The sequence below is a fragment of the Hibiscus syriacus genome, unplaced genomic scaffold (genome assembly GCF_006381635.1).
Source record: "Hibiscus syriacus cultivar Baekdansim isolate YM2019G1 unplaced genomic scaffold, ASM638163v2 tig00110044_pilon, whole genome shotgun sequence".
NCBI classification, from domain to species: Eukaryota; Viridiplantae; Streptophyta; class Magnoliopsida; order Malvales; family Malvaceae; genus Hibiscus; species Hibiscus syriacus.
In genome coordinates this window covers 1,593,101-1,615,479 of record NW_024062574.1, presented here as the reverse complement: position 1 = coordinate 1,615,479, position 22,379 = coordinate 1,593,101, and the positions used below count along the sequence as shown (strand labels likewise).

The window sequence follows — 22,379 nt, the reverse complement described above, 5'->3', positions numbered from 1 at the left end:
AGACATAGTTTGCATATTTGTATTCGACATCCGTGTTTGACCGATATTTAACATAATTCTGATCGAATTTAGTATAAGGAGTCGAATGATACAAAGTATATAAAGGCCAAATACAGATTATAATAAGTTCATGATAACATTATACTAATACCAAAGTTAAAATACAAACACTAAATGATTGTCTCAATTTGAGTTCCACACTCCCCCATTGATAAAGCACAGCAAAATAACAGTTTCATAATCATAACAACCTTAGCAGACAATGACATTATTGTTTTTCAAAGGGAAAATCCTTTTAGGGGAGCAAATCTAGCAAGTATTTCGGCCTCACGCCTTACTCCGCTTTCCTTCTTTAGCTCCCATTCTGGTTTTCTGGCGTTCGCGAGCTGAACTTCATGTACAACTTTGGGATCGAATTTGCCACCAACTTTTGGTTGTGAATCAATTCATCCTTGTCTCTCTTCTTCTTATCTATCATCTTTGTGACCTCGGCACGACGAGCTTCAAGTTGTGCTATCTGATCATCGATGTTTTGCACGGCCATCGTGGTGGAATCTACCTCTGACTGCAGATTTGTTACTACTTGTTTTATCTCACAATATTCTTGTTTCAGTGAGGCAACCTTGGCCTTGTTTTCCTTAAGGGTTCTAAAGAACTGGTCTGCCTGCTCCATTACTTCCCTATTCTCGAGGAACACGATGCAGAATGTTGGAATCTCTTCTATTAACTTCAGCTTTACGAGTTGTTCAGCAGTAAGGGTAGGATCTTTCTGGAGTTTGGACGCAAGACTTGCGAGTTCGTCAACATCTTTGAAGCAAATCAGTGAAGGAAAATCCATATTAAGAAACGACGATAGTTTCCTTCGAGCTTCAGCCATTTCGGCTTCTGCTGCAAAGAAGTTGTGCATTGTTGCCGGGTGGTAAAATGGTTCTTGAAACCAAGGTTGAACAAGAATCTCGTCCAAAGAATTGAGGTAGTTGTCAAACTCCGCTGCAACCATTTCAAAAGGCAAATGAAAGGAAGAAACAAAACACCATTTTCGAAAAGATGTAAACATTACAAATTCTAACCTCTTCCCATTTCATTGTCTAAGAAAGACACGTCAAGACCGTCATTTGTATCTTGAATTTCGGATGGGAGTGGGGCGGAATCTTTAAGTTGCTGGTGAGTCTGTTGCTTAGGTCCCGCAAATCCTTTAGTTGTCTTCTGCATCTTTTTACCGTCGCTGGAACTCTGAGTACTTAACGGGGAAGTGTGGGGAGCCCTCTTCCTTTCGGTTGCATGGGGAGTCATTTTGTTAATTTGTTTTTTATCATCTACCATTCCTTGTGCTGGTACAGAAGGTGTGGGAGCTGGCATTCATCACATAAAATGAAAAGAAGCATTTTCGTTAAGTTATTGAGAGAAAACGAACATCATGTAACTTAGCACGAATGAAATGTTTGCGGATTCTTTCTGAAAGAAGGTATTCAAGCGTGCATTACATCAAGTCAACTTAGTTGGGAAAGAAATTTAGTCTAAATTAACAAGATTAAATGCAGAAGCAAAATAGACCTAAGAAAATAGTTCTGCTAAAACGTTCTTACGTCCATGGCCACACTACTATGCCTTTCACTATAAACGAAAGCGTTACACAAGATATAATTTGAAAATGGCAAACCAAGAGATAAACAAGGACAACTCAGGTAATTAAAAGAAGTACAAATAAACCCTTATCTTAATTTGACAAGGACTATGCCAAATCCTCGCACACAGCGTGACACAAAACTATCCTTATCCGAGCAGGCACTTACTTTGACAGCCTAACTGGCACATAGCTAGACACCAATCTTAGAATTCAGGTAGGGCTTTTGCGGAGCTACTAAAGTGTTACGGCAGGCCAATAGAAAAAACCTCCCTTTGGAAAATGCTAAGGTGATTCTCATTGCCATGAAATTTTGACATAATATTTAGTTCATCAATGCAGACATAACACGAGATAAAAGAAGCCTATAAGTTCAACCGGTAGTAGCAATAAGAAACAGATTAATTCTCGGTTCGTAGGTCTTTGAGGCCTGCAATCAATGACCTTTGACAAGCAAATTTGACGAGGACGGCTTAATCTATATGTAACTTGAACTTGGGTGCAAGTGTTGGATATAGATTCGTGTCCAACACGGGTATATTCATTTTTTCTAAGTTTTCCATGTACGTCAAGATATAGGTTGGAAATGGATTGAAGATACAGAGTAACGTAGGGCTATAAATGATTGAATCCATGTCACCGACTAAAGTACCATTCTAAATATATCAACATAGTTTAGCAACAACAATTTCAGAAGCAATAAAAACAAAATTTCTTTCTTGAACAGAATCATTATAAATTGTATAGGCATACAGTTAATCACAATGTAAGCAGAAAACAGACCTCTCACATTCAAGTTTGTGCCTAAAAGGGCAAGCAGCCGATAAAGTCACGATTTCATTTAAATATACTATGAGACAATTTCCAGATGAAACAAAATAAAGCAATGCCAACCACCATCATGGTGTTATACCCTAAATTATAAGTTCTATATCATTCAAAAGTGTGTGCACGTAGAAGTTCCTTTAAGGACATCAATCGAATGTAACTACAACCAGTATCCGAATGCTTTAGTAATTACAGCCAATTGGTCATATAAGACGGATAAAAGAGGATTGAACTTTGAAGAAGCATAAAATGCTATAACAAGTTCCGCAACCAATTTATAAGGAAATGCAAAGGATGGAAGATTTGACTCGTTCGATCCCAATACCCCTCAAATGTTCCATAATTAGATAATAATATATATAATCAATATGCATTCAAAATTTCTTCCTACCAAAAAAGAGAAAAGAAAAAGAAGGGTTAGAAATCAAATTTCCTCACAAGATGCATATGGCAGCGACACAACGGCAGGAATCTTCCAAACAAATGATGCAAAGAACGCATTAACATCTGTATCTGGGAAATTTGACCGGAGAAAACGTTCAAGTGATGGCTTGCTCGAAAAGACTTTTGGAATATTTGGTTTTCGAAGACTTTTTGGAACCATGAGAAATCTGTCACTGTAGAAGCTATAACTGTTGACCTTTCTTCCTACTCTCCAGCTCCAAATATCACCAACATTTGGCCAATTTATAGGTGCATAAGGTAATCCTTCTCCACTACTACCGGGCGGAACTCGTGGAAGGGAATTATTTTCATTAGTTACAGGAGCACAATGGTTACCTCCATTATAGATATCATTTCCCGGAAATTTTTGTTCCGGCTCACAGGGAGGGGAAGCTGGTCCACCAAAATAACTGCAATTGAGACATAATTTCAATCAACAAACACAATCAACCGCATTTAACATACAAAGCTACATCTTCTAAACAACTTTAAAATCCATATGAAAACATGAAGAAGCTACTAATGTTACTCAGTTTCGACCCCGGTATGTTCAATTTCGGTGTATTTTGAGGGTTATATTCGACACCCATATCAGAACATGCATGTCAAAAAGTGTACAGGACACGGCTACTCCTAGAAAAATGAAAAGCCTGAGAAACATACACCTGAACAACTAGAAGAACACTGTTTATTACATACATACTCGCTTGTCTTTTCGCATGTTTTAACAGTTTTCTTCTTCACTCCATCATTATCGGATTGAACTCATCCAACAGCAAAATATGTAAGAAATCGAGCAAATAGAAGCACTGAACCAACAATTGGGTGAAGAAATTAAGCTAAAAAAATACTTACTCTGGGAAGAGTTCTTGATGGATATCTATGTTTGGAATCCCCAAGTCATTAGGGTTCTCGGTACTAGCGAAAGTACCCATATGAGACGGAGAAGGAATCGGCATCATTAGGGCAAATTTCTCAGTTTGACCTGCGAAAAAAGAGCACCCCAAAGATCAAAGCAAGGAAAAATTTCATCTTTTGAGATGTTTCATTTCTGCAATTACAAGCTGACATATGTACGATACCAGATCAGCGACTTAGAGGTCTTTTATGTGCAGTTAATCGATTTTTGCATAAAGTTATTACAATTTAATGTTGAATGTAATACTATTTTTAAAGAAATGCATTTATACAATTAGTTTAATAATTAAAGTTCTGGTTTTTTAAAAATAATATTATTCCTCTTTAATTTATAATTAATAATTATTCTTAAATTTAAAATTACCAAAATAGAGATTTATAATAATTAAAATTCTTAAAAATATAATATAATCATTATTTTAATAATTATATTTTCATACAATTAGGAAATGATGTCCAAATTTAGGTTAAATTTTAATTAAATTATTTTTTTGAATTAACCATATCCGATCTATTGACCGATTAATCTTAGATCGAGTACTACAGAAACGAAGACGACTCTCTCAACCCAAATTGTTCCATTTGAAAACGCTAAGATTTCAACCCCAAATTCAAATTATAACAGGTTTACAGGAACTGATTATAATGAAGTTGAAGTACAAACAACACAGTAATTGATGGCGTGGGTTAAGTTTCATCACACAGGGTTACAATTGCTAAAAGCTATTTAGAGTAGCATAATCCTCAAAAGCAAAGCACTACAATATGTTTCTCCTCGGCTACTTCTGTTCAGAGGGAAAACCCTTTCAGAGGAGCAAATTTGGCAAGTATTTCGGCCTCGCGCCGTGCTCCGTTTTCCTTCTTCAGCTCCCATTCCGTTCTTTTGGTGTTGGCGGTCTGAACTTCATGTACGACTTTCGGAATCGAGTTCGCTACCAGCTTCTGGTTATATATCAATTCATCCTTGGCTCTCTTCTTCTTATCTATCAGTTTTGTTAGCTCGGTCCGTTGGGCTTTGAGTTCTGCTATCTTGTTGTCGATATCTTGCACGGCCGCTGCGCTGGAATCCATCTCGGATTGTGCATCTGTTACTTCTTGTTTTAACTTGCTGTATTCTTGTTTCAGTGAATTGACCTTGGCCTTGTTGTCTTCGAGGGCAGTAAAGAACTTGTCTGCCTGCTCCATTACTCCCCGGTTCTCGAGAAACACCTCGCAAAATGTTGGGATCTCTTGAATTAACTTCAGTTTGACGAGCTGTTCCGCGGTAAGGGTGGGATCCTTCCGGAGTTTGGATGCTAGACTGGCGAGTTCGTCGAGGTCTTTGAAGCAAATCAATGAAGGGAAATCCATGTCGAGAAGTGAAGATAGTTTCCTTCGAGCTTCAGCCATTTCATCTTCTGCTGCAACGATGTCATGCGTCTCTGCCTGCTGGGAAGCTGTTTCTTCAGATGATGGCTTAGTCGGAACAAGAATTTCATCTAAAGAATTGAGGTAGTTGTCGAACTCCGCTGCAACCATTTCAAAAGGCAAACAAAATAAATGAGCAAGACACCATTTTCAGGAAAATGTAAATATTCCGAATTCCAACCTCTTCCCGCTTCATCGTCCAAGAAAGACACATCATCAAGACCATCATTTTCAGCTTGAATTTCAACTTCAGGTGGGGAGGAATCTTTAAGGCTCTGGCGAGTTTGTCGCTTAGGTTTGGCTGATCCTTCAGGTTTTGTTGATCCTTTAGATTTGTCTGATCCTTCAGGTTTGGTTGATCCTTTAGATTTGGCTGATCCTTTAGGTGTCTTCTGCTTTTTCTGATTGTCACTGGGAGTCGGAGTCGGAGCAATGAATGGAGAAGGGGGAGGAGCCCTCTTCCTATTGGTTCTACGAGGAGTTATTTTGTCGGTTTCTTTTTGTCATCTTCCACTTCCTCTGCTGTGGCTGAAGGTGTGACAGCTGACATTCATCACGAAAAAATAAATTAGTCGAGTAATCAAGAGAAAATGAACATGGACAACTATATCAACGATTTCCATATCCCTGGATGAAACAAGAACGAAAGACAATGAATCGACTTGGATAACTGCACTTCATCTGAACTTGACACGATGAAATGTTTATCGATTCTTTCTGAAAAAGTGTCTGAAGCCTGATTTACATCATGCAGACTTTTCTGTGAAACGAAACTTTAGTTTAATGAACAAAATTAAACGAGGAAGCCGATGAGACCGTAAGAAAATATAGAACAAAGCAACACACAAGAACACTGGATTAAGCCTATTACATCATGTCAACTTTGTTGGGAAACAAACCCTTAATCTAAGGAACAAGATCAAACGTAAGAGAAACTGTAAGAAAATAGGGGAAAAAACAAAAACAAAGCAACACAAAAGAACATCGGATTTATGTGGTTCAGAGAGAAACTTCATACATCCACCGCAACACTATGCCTTAAATGACAGAAAGCCTGAGAGAAAGGTCGGTCTACAGGGAATATAGGTTCACTTCCTCAAGCAGAAAACAATAGAAAAATTACTAGTCCGAGCAGGCACATCATTGACAGCCTAACCAGAACAAAGCTAGACACTCCTCTTAGAACTCGGTAGGGCTTTTCTAGTGCTATTACACCATTATGGAAGCCAATAAAAAGACCTCTTAGGGAACTCCCAGGTAACTGTTATTGCCATGAATTTTAGACCATGTTCAGTTCATCAAAGCAGACATAATATGAGAATAAAAGAATCCAAAAGGTCAACCAGCAGTAGCAGTATGAAATCAATTAATTCTTAATTTGTAGATAGGTAAGGCCAGCAATCAACAACATTTAACTAACATACTTGGTGAGATGGCTAAAATCTATGTAACTCGAACTTGGGCGTGAATGTCGGATAAGGATGTGCCCAATAAGGTATAATTCTTTTCTAAGTTTTCCATCTATGTCTCGATATTAATCGGATATGGGTACTTCAAGAAAAATAAAGAGAAGGAATAACATAAGGCTAAATTATTGGCTAATATCAATCACACCAACTAAAATTACATACTAAATACATAAAAAAATGTTCAGCAAGAACAATTTCTTTAGCAATAAAAAAAATCTTTCTTGAACAGAATGATAATAAATTGTACAGGCATACAATTACTCAATAGGTAAGCAACAAAATGGATCTCTCACCTTCAAGTTTGTGCCCAAAGATCACTGAAAATTTAATTAATGCCAACATATAATCCAAATTGAGGATGAAAATTAATTGTCGAAAAGTAAGTACTTAATGAAGATTGTTATAACAAGTGGTAGCGCAATGAAAGTTCCAGTTGAAATGTCGATTAAATCATGATTTCATTTATAATTATAATTAATGCAGTCTCATTTTTCATCAGTATATATATGCATTCTAACTTCCCACGAAAAAAAGAAGTCGGAAACCAAAATTTCTCACAAAATGACAAAAAAAACAGCAACAAACATAACATAACACATATATGTTTTTAAGCAAACCTTTGGTAGAAGGTTCCACAATGGCAGGGATCTTCCAAACAAATGAAGCAAAGAACGCGTCAATATCTGCATCCGGGAAATTTGATCGGATAAAACGTTCAAGCACCGGCTTGCTTGTAAAGACTTTTGGAACATTTGCCTTTTTAAGGCTTTCTGGAACACTGAGAAATCTATCGTTGAAGAAGCCAGAAGCACTCACTCTCTTACCCACTCTCCAGGTCCAAATATCGCCAGCATTCGGCCAATGTGCAGGAGCATAAGGTAAACCTTCCCCGCTACTGCCAGGTGGAACTGGTGCTGGTTCAGGGATATTATCAAGTGGAAGTGGTGCAGATGCAGGGAAAATATTCTCTTCAATTACAGGAGGACAATCGTTACTTCCATTTTGGATATCAGTTACCGGAAATTCGTCTTTGTTACTTCCATTATCAACATCATTCCCCGGAATATCTTTGTCACTTCCATTATCGATATCATTTCCCAGAAATTCATCTTTTGGTGCAGATGGAGCAGAAGCTGTTCCACCATAGTAACTGCAATTGGGATAAATTTGCATTTAAGAAAACATGATTAAGCACATTTAACTTAAGAAGGTAAGTCTTCTAAACTACTTTAAAAATCATACATCCAACTGGAAACTAATGTTACTCGGACTTGGTTCTGACAGCGGTAAGTTCAATTTCCATGTATTGGGAGGGTCATATTCCATACCTAAAGTATACGCACGGACACAGGTATTCCAGGAAAAATAAAGAATCGGAGCCACACGCTGCTATACTCACTAATCGACGAATACACCAGAACAACTAGAAGAACATTGTTCAATATTTGACCATTTTGAACGTGAATGATGTATCCCCGGGTTCGGAATATAAGATTTCGCCGGTAGCTAATTACTATAAACGATCCAATTCCAGCTAGCTTTTACATTGTTAAAGATAGGGTTAGATTCATATGCAGTCCTCTACATCAAAGTTACAGAACCAAAACAAACAAATGATGAAACCAACAAAACCCTAAAATGTCAACAAAAAAAAGCCATGTTAACCTAGGGATTTCCAGAAAATTATCAGAGCAAAGAAATTTGACATCCCTAAACTGAAAATTCTTCGATTTCGGGTAACCAACCTTCAACCTATTGGATGCAAACTATTTGAAACAGAAATTTGCTAGATTCTATACAAGAACTTCTATTTTCCAACACAGTTAACTTTCCAAAAAAAACCCAAATTCTCATGATTATCATCACATCAAACTCATCCCAATAGCAAATAAGTAAGAGATTAAGCAAATAAAAACAATGAAAATGAAGAAATGAAGAAGGAACGAAGCTAAACGAACTTACTCCGGAAAGAGATCTTGGTGGATATCTATGTGTGGACTACTCACGTCAGACGGGTTATCATCAGTATGAGGAGGAGTTGGAATTGACGCCATTAGAAGAGAAATCCCAGCTTGGCCTGAGAAAAACAAGGCACCCCAATAGGTTAAAAAAAGATTAAAGTTTTGATCTTTAAATTCTCACTGAGAAGTCAAAACTAAAAGTGTTAATCTTTTAACAGTGAGAAATGTAGGGTAACTAAAAGGGAAAAAAGGCTTTGATTGTTACAATACCTGATCCGTAAACCCTAAAACAACAGCTATAGCTCTTGCCTCGGATCTGTTACAGGGAAGAGGATTTTAACAGGGACGATGAATGTAAATGACCTTTATACCCTTGTAAATTTGTTCTTTGTAATAATGTGTTGTAAGATCAAATTTTTTACAATGGATTCTTCAATTTCATCCCTCAATACGATGATATGATAATTTTTGTTTTATTAATATAAATTATTTTTATTGACGTGAATGTCATATGTTTATCTTTTAATAATTTTGTTATCTCTATTGATCGAATTTTTATCATCCTTATTATAAGACGATGAGCAACATATTTCTATTTAGGTTTTATCTATGAAGATTAAAGAATAAAAAAATTGAAATATTCAACGTTAGATTCATAAAGTTAATAAAGTTTCTGGTTAACAAATATCGAATTTACGGCCATGAAGATAAAACGGGTTTAAAGAAAAAGATGTAGGTTTCATTAGCCGTCAATGATGATGGACGAAACGACGATCGATACAATAATAATTTTTATAAAAATAAGATACGAAATCAATATATAAAAATTAAAAGCAATTTAATTTTTTTCACTATATACAAACACAACATTGTGCATGGACCATTTGTTAGCATCATGTAAGCTTAATAGTAACACCCAAAAGAAAATCTTTGTTGATCTCTCTTTAGCCATTAAAACCCCACACTGCCACCATCATCTTCTCTTTCAGTTTCTGGGTTTCTTCTTTTTCTTCGATCATCTTCAACAATCTTTCTTTCTTAGATTACGAAAAAATGTCGAATATGTTCTCGAAATTCTTCCCTCTCTGCTTCACGAACCTTGAATCAATGGATGAATTAGTGGATGCGTTCAAGAACTTCAACCAACGTTGTGAACTTTCTTCTTCATCATCGTCTTCAACCTTGTTGAAGAATCGGGCAAAGTAAACGAAATAACACAAGAATTTTAACGAGGTTCGGCAATGTGCTTACGTCCTCGGTGCCTAGGCGGCGCTAGAAATTTTATTTAATGTCTCATAGGTTTAGGTTACATCTCTATTTATAATAAAAACCTGGTATATAATTACATAATTAACCTTGTACCGTACCTTTACTGGTATATTTATGAGCCATACCTATCAAATCTCCACCTTGGCGAATATCCTGCTCCTTGGAAACTTCAATGTGGGTTGGGTTACCTTACTTCTTTAACAACTCAAAACATTCAACAAGTACAAGCAATGCTTGAACTTGTCTGTCGTAACTGGCTTGGTGAACATATCAGTGGCATTCTCATCAGTATGTACCTTCTAAAACAAAACCTCTCCAAATGCAACCAACTATCTGATCTTGTGGAACCTTACATCAATATGTTTAGTTCTAGCACGATACACCTGATTCTTAGTCAAGTGAATAACACTTTGATTGTCACAAAGCAACTGAACTCCACCTTGCTGAACACCCAACTCCTTCACTAAACCAGTAAGCCATAAAGCTTCTTTTGCAGCTTCAGCCGCTGCCATGTATTCAACTTCAGTTGTAGATAGTGCCACAACAGATTGAACAGTAGACTTCCAACAAATAGGCCCTCCACCAAGAGTAAACACATACCCTGTAGTAGATCTTCTATTATCCAAGTCACTTGCATAATTCGAATCCACATATCCTACAACCAAAGGATTATCACGCTGACTACCAAAAATAATTTCATGTCCTACAGTACCCTTTAAGTACCGAAAGATCAACTTGACTGATTCCCAATGTTGCTTACCAGGTTTAGACATGTACTTACAAACTTGACTAACAACATGAGCTAAATCAGGACGAGTACATAACATTGTATACATCAAGCAGCCAACAGCATTAGAATACGGACCCTTTGTCATATATTCAGCTTTCTTATTTGTCTTTGGACACTGTTATGATGAGAGCTTAAAGTGATTTGCCAATGGAGTGCTAACTGGTTTTGTGCTGCTCATCGCAAACCTTTCTAGCATTTTCTCAAGATAACCCCGTTGAGATAACCACAGTTTCCTTTAGTCTCTGTCCTTGTAAATTTTCATTCCAAGAATTTTCTTTGCAGCACCTAAATCTTTCATATCAAATTCCTGACTCAATAAGGTTTTCAAACCAATAACATCATCCATGTTCTTCGCAGCAATCAACATATCATCAACATACAATAACAGAAAAATAAAAGAACTATCATCAAGGCTCTTAACATAGACACAACAATCATACTCACATCGGTTGTAGCCAATCTTGATCATATAGGAGTCAAACCGTTTATACCACTGTCTCGGAGACTGTTTTAACCCGTACAAAAATTTCTTCAATCTGCAAACTAAATGCTCGTTTTCCAAGTTGAGTGAAACCTTCAAGTTGTCGCATGTAGATCTGCTCCTATAATCACCATGCAAAAAAATAGTTTTAACATACATCTGCTCTAAATGCAAATCCCAACTAGCCACCAATGCAAGTACTGCTCGGATTAAAGTGTGACTGACCACAGGAGAAAAGATTTCATCATAATCAACTCCTTTCTTCTGTGAAAAAACCCTTTGCTACCAAGCGAGCCTTGAACTTCTCCCCATCTTTTTCTGTTACTGCTGGTTTCTTCTTATACACCCATTTGCAACCAATCGGTTTCTTACCCTCAGGAAGGGGAACTAACTCTCATGTATGATTGTGATTCAAAGACTCCATCTCCCCAACCATGGCAGCCATCCACTTGTCGTTTTCCTGACTAGTAACGGCATCATGAAAAGTAACCGGATCATCACTGCTAACAGTAAGTACAAAAAAGACCAAGTCTTTAAAACCCAATCTGCTCGGGGGCTTTATATTCGTCCGTCTCACCCTGTCTCTGGCGAGACTATAATCTTGCAAATCATCCGTAGCGGAACCACCAGGAGTTGGTTGAGAAGTTTTTGGTTTATCAACTGGAAACTGCTCAAAATCCACCACTGTCGTGTCTTTCTTCTGCTGCAACATGGATTGTTCATAAAAACAACATCTTTACTGATCACAATTTTCTTCGCAACTGGATCTCAGAACTTGAATCCTTTGACACCTTTCTTGTAACCCAGAAAAATGCACTCCTTCGATTTTGTATCAAGTTTGGATCTCTCATCAACAGGTACATGCACATAAGCAGGACAACCAAAAATCTGTAAGTTATCAAAACTAACTTCATGACCAGTCCATACCTCTTCTGCAACTTCCCCAGCCAATGATGCCCTTGGTGATCTATTGATAAGATAACACGCCATGTTAACAGCCTCGGCCCAAAAGTGTTTGGGAAGCCCCGCATTCAACCGCAAATATCTGGCTATTTCATTCAACGACCTGTTCATCCGTTCCGCAATATCATTCTGTTGTGGTGTCTTGCGCACTGTAAAATGTCTCTTAATCTCATGCTCCTTACAGAAGTTTAGAAACTGTGTATATGTGTACTCCGTATCATTGTCAGACCACAAACACTTGATTTTTCGTCATGTTTGGTTTTCTACCTCAGCTTTCCACAGCTTGAACTTCTAAAAACGTCGAACTTCTGTTTAAAAAAATACACCCAAACTTTCCGTGAAAAATCGTCAATGAAAGTAACATAATACCTAGATCCACCCAAAGACGATGTCGTGGAAGGCCCCCGTACATCAGAATGCACATAATCAAGAATCCATTCAGTTTTGTGCTTCACAATCTTAAAACGAACTTTAGTCTATTTACCAAGAACACAATACTTGCAAAAATCAAGCTTATAACTTTTAACAACATGCAACAAATTTCTTTTATGTAATTCAGCCATACCACGTTCACTAAGATGAGCAAGATGCATATGCCACAGTTTGGTAGTATCATCACAAGACTCAACAGAATGAACTCTACCTACAACGATACTCCCTAACAATCTGTAAATATTCCCTGCAGTCATCTTTCCTTTCATCACAGTCAAAGCTCCTTTATCAATCCGAATGGTTTCCCTATCTTCATCAGCCTTAGGGATAAAACCATTCTTGTGCAAAGTGCCCAAAGAAATCAAATTCTTATTCAAATCTGGGATATGTCGAACATCACTCAACGTCCGAACAAAGTCATCATACATCTTAATTCTGACCTCACCAATACTGACTATATTGCAACATCGATCATCACTCAAATAAACAGAACCGTAATTAATCGACCTGTATGTCGAAAACCATTCCCTATTTGGCGTGATGTGATAAAAACATCCAGAATCAATAATTCACGCATCTGTCAATTGAGTCGTTGAAATAGAAAGCATATCACCCTCACTGTAATAAGAATTGTCATCCTCGACCACGCTCACAGACTTGGATGAAACATCACACTTCTCATCACTATACTTTTTCAACTTCGAACAATCTCGCTTCATATGTCCCGCCTCCTTGCACTTGTAACAGTGAATTGTCTTCTTATCCCTATATTTGGATCTGGAATTCCGCTTGCCAGACCCTGCCTTCTCTGGCTTCCGTCCACGGTCTCGATTACCCTTGACATATAAATTATCGGCTTAAGAGTTTTCCCCTGCATTCTACTTCTGCTAGTTGTGAGCCAACAAGGCTGCAGTATTCTCCTCAACGTTGATAGTCTCTTTCCCATATGTAAGAATAGTCACCATGTGTTCGTAAGAGGGAGGCAACGAATACAACAGAATCATCGTTTTGTCTTTATCCTTAATTTTCACATCAAGCCGAGCCAAATCAGAAACGATTTGATTGAAGACATTCACGTGTTGCGCCAAATCATTATCGTCCTGCATCTTCAGTCTATACAGCCGCTGCTTTAGGTACAGTTTTGTCGTTAAGGATTTGGACATAAACTGACTTTCCAACTTCTTCCAAATTTTATCTGGAGACGAAAAATGCATGGCGTGATACATGACCTCGTCTGCCAAACATAATCGTATGGTTCCTGCCGCTCGCTGCTGCAATTCTTCCCAATCTTCCTCCTCCATCGACGCCAGCTTTGTAGGTCGCAAAGCCTTCAGGATCCCCTGCTGCACCAACAGATCATTCACCCTCGTTTGCCATAATCCGAAGTTACCTTGACCATCAAATATCGTAACTTCAAATTTTGCTCCTGACATCTGATACCAATTGTTGAAAAATCGGGCAAAGTAAACGAAAGAACATAAGAATTTTAACAAGGTTCGGCAATGTACTTACGTCATCGGTGCCTAGGAGGTGCTAGAAATTTTATTCAATGTCTCATAGGTTTAGGTTACATCTCTATTTATAATAAAAACCTGGTATATAATTACATAATTAACCTTGTACCGTATGAGCCATACCTATCAAACCTCCGACAAGTCCCTTTCGACACCTTCCACTCGCACCACCGCCATTATCGAGTACTTCGAATCCGACTCGGCTCCAGATTTCGCCGCCGTATTTGCTTCCCAGTGTTTCTTCTTCTCTTTGCCAGGTCGATCCAACTCCATCATCGAGTCACCCGATACAAGGCTCGAACCCGATACTAAAACACCGACGGCGGTAGATGGAGGCTTTGTGGTGAAGAAGTACTCCCTGGACCCGTACAAAGATTTTCAAGTCTCGATGTTGGAAATGATCGAAGCGAGGAACTTAACCGATGTGAACAAGGACTGGGAGTTCTTGCACGAACTACTCCTTTGTTACCTCACTTTAAACCCAGAAAACACCCATAAGTTCATCGTCAGTGCTTTCGCCGACATTGTTGTTTGCTTACTCTCGTCAGCGGAATCCGATACACCAGAAAACCACGACCGGTGATACTCTCTCTGTACCCTTTTTCAATTTCCTAGTAAAAATTGGCGGTTGTTTACTTGTTTTTACGTTTTGGACTCTTCTTGCATGGGGATGTTAATGTCTCGAGACGCTGTAATTTTGGCTATTTTATAGCTAAGCATGCAAAAAAAAAATGGTATAAAAAATAGTATTTTTTTTCTAGTGAAGTTTTCCTCCATGAATGAATATGGTGATTTTTTGGGAAAGACAAAGTTCTTGAGCTTGTGTTTTTTGTGCATGGGATGATGAAGTTTTCTTCATTTTTTGAACACAAAATCACGAGGTTGGTTGTATTTATGGGGTTAGGATTTCGGTCAAGTTAGCTGCTACATGTCGGGTTCATGTAGTGATGATTGTTGTAATAATTAAAGTCCCAATTTAACCTAACCGGCGGAGATTGATTTAAATAGTAATCAGCTTGATATCGTTTAAGTAATGTTTCAAATTCGAATTCTTATATATATATAAAATTCCTACCAAGAGACTCGCCTACCAAAATTGAATATGCGACGTAGTCGGTATAAATTAGCTAAGACGAAGCCTTGGAACAATGAGGAAAAAATCCCAATCTAAGCTTGGAAATGGCAAATAATAATATAGATAAACAAGAGAAGTCTTAACTTGTTGCAATAATCAATCTTAGGACTCAAATTACTTCATAAAGTACAAAATATATAAATTTGAAATTTGAAAATATTAATATCTTATTCAATAAATATTTAAATTAGAAGGAATCTAAAATATTATGATATTATTTTTTAAGGATACATATTTTCTAGGGATAGGTCAGGTTGAATCAAGTTTTGAGTTGGTTCATCTCAAGTTTAGAAAAACATTTATCTGATTAAGAACTTAGGGTGTGTTTGTTTCACTGTGATTGGTTATTCAGAAAGTGTTTTCCTTATTTTTCAGTGTTTGGTTGGTGGAAAACAAATGATAAACGTAATTTATTTTTTGGTCAATAGAATTTCCTTTGCATTTTCTAGAAAATGACTCACAAATTGATTTTCCATAAGTTGTTTTCTAAATTTTTTTATTTCAAAGCATAAATACTCAAAATAATATTATTTTATATATTTAATATTAATATACTATTTTAGTGTCATTTTAGTAACAAATTAATTATTAAAATATATTTATCAATAAATTTAATAACATAATATTATATTTTTAGTGTTAATATATTAAATTATACTATATAATATATATATTATATTTCATTTTAATAATATTTTAAAAATTATTAATAAAATTATTTTTACATATTAATATCATAAAACAATATTATTAAATATTAAAATATATTTTTTAAAATATGATGTAATGTTCTTATTAATATATTTTTAATATTTGAATAATATTATATTTTAAGAAATAATTAATATAATTAATATTTTATTTTATTTTATTTTAGTAAATAATTAATATAATTTATAAAATTTGTATTTTAATAAAATGTTATAATCTTAATAACTTTATTTATAAAATAAAAATAATATTTTAATAAATAATATTGTATACATTATTTTAATATTTTAAAACTAATTATATTAATTATTTTCTATTAAATAATATTATTTATTGTACTTTATATTTGTAATAAATAATTTATAAATTTTTTATTAACCAGTGTAAAATGGTTTACATGCGTCATCCAAACACGTAAAATGATTTCCGGAATTCGTTTTCCAGGAAATGTAATTAATTTTACGAAATTTGTTTTTTGGAATTTGTTTTCCGGTAAACAAACGGACCCTTAATATGAATTTTAAAGTAAAAATTTACATCCGACTTAACATTAATATATATTTTGTATTCGATAAAATAAATATCTAATAAAAAATAGAGAGATAAATATTAACAATTATCCTTAAATATATAAAAGAAAATTATACTATTTTCACTAATTGATAGGAAAGTTTTTAACCTAAACCAAATACGATCCAGTTTTACTTTTTTACAAAATTTGACCCGATCCGAACTTATTAAATTCAACTTTATTGAGTCAAAACAAAACATGTTCGAACGATCTATTCTTAATAATTAAGATTTAATGTGATACAATATGAATTTAATCATTAGAATTCTTCAATATATTAGTACTTAATATATTATCATTATACGAGTATACAATGACAATGAATCACACATTTTATTAAAGGGTAAAGTACAAGAATAGTCCCCTGACTATAGGGTACTTCTTTATTAAGTCATTCGGCTATTAAAACTTATAAAACGATCCTCCAACTATAGAGTGTTATTTTGTTTAGTCCCTCGAGAATCAAAAGTTACAAAATGGTCACCTGACTATTCATTATGTTTCAAACTTGACCTTTTTCGTTAAAAGATTTGACGGTATTATGAGTTGAACGTTAACTTGTTGACTGTGATATGATAAAATCTGATATCATAATCTCGAACGACTATCATATCCCAATTATCATGTTAACTTCCAGTTTATACAAACGCCAATTTTTAACTTAAAGGGACAAGTTTGGAACATAATAAATAGTAGGGTGACCATTTTATAATTTTTGATAGTTAAGGGACTTATCAAAGTAACATTATATAGTCAGAGGATCATTTTATAACTTTTAATAGTCGAAAGACTTAATAAAGCAATATCATGTGCTCAGAGGACCCTTTGTATACTCCACCTTTATTAAAACCCTCTCAAGAAACATCTAGAAGCCATATAAATTGCATGGGGATGAAGATGAATATTTGAGAAAATTTAGAGAGTGGTTTGCTATTTTTAACATATTTTATGTGCTTTGAAGCTAAAGAGGGAGACAAACTAAGGGGGTCCAAAGAGAGATGCTAACAACTACAAGAAAATAATGGATTAGTAATTTCGATAAATGATCATACAAGATAAAATTCAATAAAATCATTTTTATTATTAGAATAATAAAATCTTAAAACTTTTATTCTTTGTGATTATAGTAATAAAAATTATTTTATTTTATCTTATGTACGACATATAAATTAAAAAAATCATTATCGTTATATTTTATTTAATTTTTAATTTTTAATACTTATACAATTGAAACTTAAATATTCACATATAATTGTTATTACTAATATCAAATAAAAGAAAATCAACGTAAAAAAGATATTATATTTAAAATGTTACAATCACTTGATTTAATTTTTTTTGCATTGTTATTTTTTATTTTTAAATTAAAAATTAAAATAAATTTTGAAATATTAATTGTAACTTAACATAAAAAACTAATGAAAAACAATAGTTTTTTTTGAATTAATCACTGGTAATCTATCTATTGACCGACTAATCCAGATCGGATACTACAGAGGCGAGGGCGACCCTCTCAACCCAGTTTACTACATTTGCAAACATCAAGATTCGAACCTCTGACCTTGCTTAAGGGATCTAGTGCTTCATCCACTAGACCAACTGATTGTTGGTAGAAACAATAAATCTTTAATATTAAAACAAACAATAAGATCATTTATTGAAAGAGACGTGTCAGAAAATTAACCTAAGGGGCAAGGATAGGGGCACAAGGGAGGGGCAGGGGATTTCTGTTCATCATGTGACACTAATGTTTTGATAAAATAATTAAGACTTGACAATTAAAATTGATTAAATAATTTAATTGATTAATTTTTTAGTTCAAAAACTTAATTGAATTAATTTTTGGATTTGGGGATTCAATTGGCTATAAAAAAAGTTTAGAGGCTTAATTATTTTCCCCCCTTAAAAGTTTAGTTCAAATGGATGGGAAAGGGAAAGGACTGATAGTAAGAGGCCAAGTGTAGAGCTTAGGTAAGTAGGCATGAGCAAGTAGTGCCAATTAATAAAACAAGTTAGGAGAATCTTAACATTGTTTTATGGCTTTGGTTTAGAAGTAAAAGACAATTGTTGGACCATGAGCATGAGCAAGAGAAGGGTAGAACAAAATGCTTGGAGTTTTTGGCTTTTATTGTCTACACATGGTTTTAGGATTATTGAATATGGATTAATTATGAGAGGACCAAAAGTATAATTTAACCCTTGAAGAGTGATTCCCATTTATCATATTTTAGTGACCAATTAAAAACTTTATCCTACAAAATTAATGATGTGTATCAATGTGTGACGTGCATTCTAGAATTTTCCTTTAATCATATTAACTTATAAGTGTTATAATAGAATTTTAATCAAATTATTTCAGTTTAATTATAACAACATTACATATATATATATATAAATAAATTTTAGTATAAATTATGTATTTAGTCACCATACTATTTATGAAATTATATTTTAGTTATCAAATTATTTTTTTTCCAAAATCATACCTATTGTTACAGTTTCATTTCATTTTGATTAGCTACCATTAATAAAATTAACGGTAATGTTGACGCGTAACCATAAGAAAATATCACATCATCATTAAAAAAAATGTCATGCCAACGGATAATCAAAATGAAATTGTAATGCCCCAAAGTTTCGAGTAACCTGATTGGACCTTAAGAGTAGACTAAGAGATCAATTAAGTGTTTAGGGTTAGATTGGGCTTCCCATAAATTGGGTTTGAGCCTATCTAGACTTAAAAAAGGATATATTTAGACTTTGACCAAGAATGAAATGACCAAAATGGTGGTTTACCCCTAAAGTTTTCTAAAGGTTGAAATCCATTAATTAGAGCTTAAGTTATGTCACGTTGGTGAGTTTTGTCTCCTTGTCTTCTTCTTCTTCTTCTTTCTTTCTTTCTTTAAAAAATCCTTATCTCTCATTCTCCTAGATTATCAAAAATGGAAACTTATAGAATCTCAATCACATTTCAAAAATTCTAAGGTAAAAAACGAAATCCCAACATCCCAAGCTTTCATCCAAACCTCACGTTTTAACCATGGAGAGCCTTAGGTGAGGGGGTTAAAGTGGGTTTTGGATTTCTTTAGTAATTTAAATCCGTTTTAGAGGGTTGAAATCATATTTTAATCATTTGTTAGTGAAAGAGGTGAGAGAAATCTCCAAGGCTAAGGGAAAAGAGAAATTGGCCCTTGGTTGATTTAAGGACATTTCCAGCAACTAGGGAACTAAGGTAACACATTCACAACTCAATCACACCATTTGTGAGTCACTAGAATCCATCTAACTAGTGAGTATTGAGTTATGAATCATGAATGATCATCAACGGTAAATTCAAATATTTGGTGTTTTGACATGTATAAATACTTATTATGATTTTTTTTCTTTCATACATAAAACATTAAAAATGTTTTGTAACCTCGGTAAGGCATTTGGGTTGGTTTTGGAAGTCAATTCGTGCCTAAATAGGGCATTTATGGGTTTGAGTATCGATACTAGAACAACATTACTGATATTGGTCATAAACTAGCTTTAAAACGGGAGAATTTAGAAAATGAAGTATCGATACTTACCCAAAGAGTATTGATACTTCAGGGCGGTATCGATACCAAGTAAACCTAGCCGATTCTAGTGGGATATTTTTGTATCGGTACACATGGGAGTATCGAAACTAAGGGTAGAGTATCGATACTCCCAATAGGAGTTATCGATACTGAGGTATTTTTTAAAAATGTCGAAACAAAAATTGGCATCGATTCCCTAAATAGTATTGATACCCTAGCTCAAAAGTATCAATATTAGTTCAACAGTAGCGATACTACCTTTATTCCCAGCTTAAAATCACCCTGTAAGAATCGATACCCAAGGACAAGTATCGATACTCGTGGATCGATACTGATACTAAAGGGGCTCAATATCGTACAATCGCACATTTATGGGCAAGAAACCCAAGGGATTTAAAAATGTTATTGAGTGACCCAATGACACTAAAACACTATCAAATAAAACTACAAGTGAGAACCTTGTTAATATGCAATTACATATAGAAACAATATCAACTAGGACGACATAAAACTAGCCTTGAATGACGATCGGGAAAACGGTCAGGACATTTGAGTTACTTTAGCAGATGATGATAGTCGAGGTATAGAGTATCCAGATATCCTTAAGTAAGTGCGCAAGGCACTTTAAGACTAACTAGGGCGCGAGGCCTGAACACTCGCGAGGGTGGGTTAGTATGATGTTGTGTCTGATGCAAATATCATGGACCTCACTCTACGTAGACTGGAGAGGGTGTGTGTCCCGAGATGTGAACTCTTTGACCACACCATGATGTCTACCTTAGAGTGGTGTGCAATATACGAGTATACTCACTTTCTTATTGCACTCGATAGCATGAGCATTTATTGAACACTTTTTATATGATTTAGTTGTTGGTGTGACACTATGCTAGTAAGCTCAGCTTTCAGAATTTATTTTCTTGCACAGGTCCTTAGGAAGTGCATTTGATGAGCTATCGCACCAGGGTATGTTCTAGGCAGTTTGAGCAGTAACAGAGTACGTCTTGAGTCTTTTGTCCATAGGACATGTATTATTTAATACTTGATTTTATTATTTTGATATACTTATGCTGGGAGCTTCCCGATGTTAACTCTATTTATTTATGGTTAATTTAATTATTATTTAAATTGATGTTTTACAAAAGTTTTTAAAGAAAATTTTTAGGTTAACCACTACAGTGGTCCCGTATGACATTCTAATCGGTCGACTTTGTTTCGTGCCGGATTTCGGTGTTACATAAACCAAAATGTAATGTTAGATATGATTTTGAAAAAAGCATAAGGTCAAAAATAGGTACTAATGTGTTGGGATTTTAGGCTTTATGATCATCCGACGACTTTTAGAGTATCATAAACTATCTTTACTGTCGTGTATGTATGAATCCTAAAAAAACGTCTTACACACTAAACAATTTCAAAAAATTACTGTGTATTTTAAACGACTTCCAATATATACAGTAATAAATATATTACTTGAAAATAATATTTTTCATACTTTATATGACTTTCTTTCACATATTATTCAAAAAAATTTGCACTAAAGATTTAATTTTTATTTTGATTTTGCAAAATTGGGCCACCACCTGCCCTTAACGAATCAGTGGATAAGCCCAATCGTTTAGACTGCCAATGAATATATATATATATATATATAATTACTAATTACTTATATATATATAATTACTTATCTGCACATATAAACAAAAGAATCAGTGGATAATTACTTATCTGCCCAATCTTTTAAGCTCCGGCGAAAAATGGCGGCGGCGCTGCTATTACCATTCGCATCTCCGACGAAAACAGCCGCTCCTTCCCTGACATGCTCGCATTCGAAATCAGTCACCTCCGGCCACCGTTTCTTCTCTTTCCCTTCGAAAACCAAACAACTTCCCAAAGTCACCGGGGATTCAAACAAATACCGGTTGTTTCCCGTTAAGGCCATCGAAGAAAGCAAGGAGAGCGTGGAAAATCCAGTGACAGAAAAGGAAGAGAAGGCAGAGGTGGAGGCTTCGGCGAGTGAGGAAAGCGAGTTGAGCGCCCTAGGAGCGGAGATAAAGATGGCGATGAAGGAGAGAGAAGCGAACAGTGATAGCCTTGCCGGAGGAGTGGCGGAGGAGATAAGGGAAATCGAGTGGCCCGCGTTTGGTAAAGTGTTGGGGACTACCGGCGTTGTCCTTGGTGTTATAGCTGGTTCCAGTGTCGTTTTACTCACTGTTAATGCCATTTTGGCTGAACTCTCCGATCGTGTTTTTTCCGGTAAAGGCGTCCAAGATTTCTTCAGCTGATTTGTTTCTAAATTTCC

At 35.2% G+C, this 22,379-nt stretch overlaps 4 protein-coding genes across 4 annotated transcripts; 2 read left to right on the top strand and 2 right to left on the bottom strand.

The window, feature by feature from the left end:
- Nucleotides 1–352: 352 nt before the first annotated feature.
- LOC120213648 lies at nt 353–8,983 on the bottom strand. The gene is made up of 5 exons (XM_039211733.1): nt 8,922–8,983; nt 8,653–8,767; nt 7,308–7,840; nt 1,071–1,352; nt 353–990 (listed from the first exon to the last, which is right to left on the bottom strand). Exons 2-5 carry the CDS (start codon nt 8,742–8,744, stop codon nt 353–355), a joined length of 1,545 nt encoding a protein of 514 aa, XP_039067664.1. The 5' UTR covers nt 8,745–8,767; nt 8,922–8,983.
- On the bottom strand, nt 4,374–5,396 carry LOC120213832. The gene has a single exon (XM_039211889.1). The coding sequence runs from the start codon at nt 5,330–5,332 to the stop codon at nt 4,604–4,606; it is 729 nt and encodes a 242-aa protein (XP_039067820.1). The 5' UTR covers nt 5,333–5,396; the 3' UTR covers nt 4,374–4,603.
- Nucleotides 8,984–9,704: 721 nt separating the features above from the next.
- LOC120213647 (transcription repressor OFP12-like) lies at nt 9,705–14,697 on the top strand. Its single transcript, XM_039211732.1, has 2 exons — nt 9,705–9,820; nt 14,233–14,697. The coding sequence occupies exons 1-2, from the start codon at nt 9,705–9,707 to the stop codon at nt 14,681–14,683; spliced, it is 567 nt and encodes a 188-aa protein (XP_039067663.1). The 3' UTR covers nt 14,684–14,697.
- A 7,088-nt stretch (nt 14,698–21,785) lies between these two features.
- LOC120213828 (preprotein translocase subunit SECE1-like) lies at nt 21,786–22,377 on the top strand. Its single transcript, XM_039211887.1, has one exon. It carries the CDS (start codon nt 21,835–21,837, stop codon nt 22,360–22,362), a length of 528 nt encoding a protein of 175 aa, XP_039067818.1. The 5' UTR covers nt 21,786–21,834; the 3' UTR covers nt 22,363–22,377.
- Nucleotides 22,378–22,379: the final 2 nt, after the last annotated feature.

What these genes read in the sequence shown, in the direction of transcription:
- LOC120213832 (XM_039211889.1), bottom strand. Translation starts at nt 5,332, where the DNA reads ATGGTTGCAGCGGAGTTCGACAACTACCTCAATTCTTTAGATGAAATT.
- LOC120213647 (XM_039211732.1), top strand. Translation starts at nt 9,705, where the DNA reads ATGTCGAATATGTTCTCGAAATTCTTCCCTCTCTGCTTCACGAACCTT. An exon ending in TGTGAACTTTCTTCTTCATC is followed by an intron (nt 9,821 to 14,232) that starts ATCGTCTTCAAC and finishes TACCTATCAAAC; the next exon opens with CTCCGACAAGTCCCTTTCGA.
- LOC120213648 (XM_039211733.1), bottom strand. Translation starts at nt 8,744, where the DNA reads ATGGCGTCAATTCCAACTCCTCCTCATACTGATGATAACCCGTCTGAC. An exon ending in CACCAAGATCTCTTTCCGGA is followed by an intron (nt 7,841 to 8,652) that starts GTAAGTTCGTTT and finishes TCCCAATTGCAG; the next exon opens with TTACTATGGTGGAACAGCTT. An exon ending in TGTGGAACCTTCTACCAAAG is followed by an intron (nt 1,353 to 7,307) that starts GTTTGCTTAAAA and finishes GATGAATGCCAG; the next exon opens with CTCCCACACCTTCTGTACCA.
- LOC120213828 (XM_039211887.1), top strand. Translation starts at nt 21,835, where the DNA reads ATGGCGGCGGCGCTGCTATTACCATTCGCATCTCCGACGAAAACAGCC.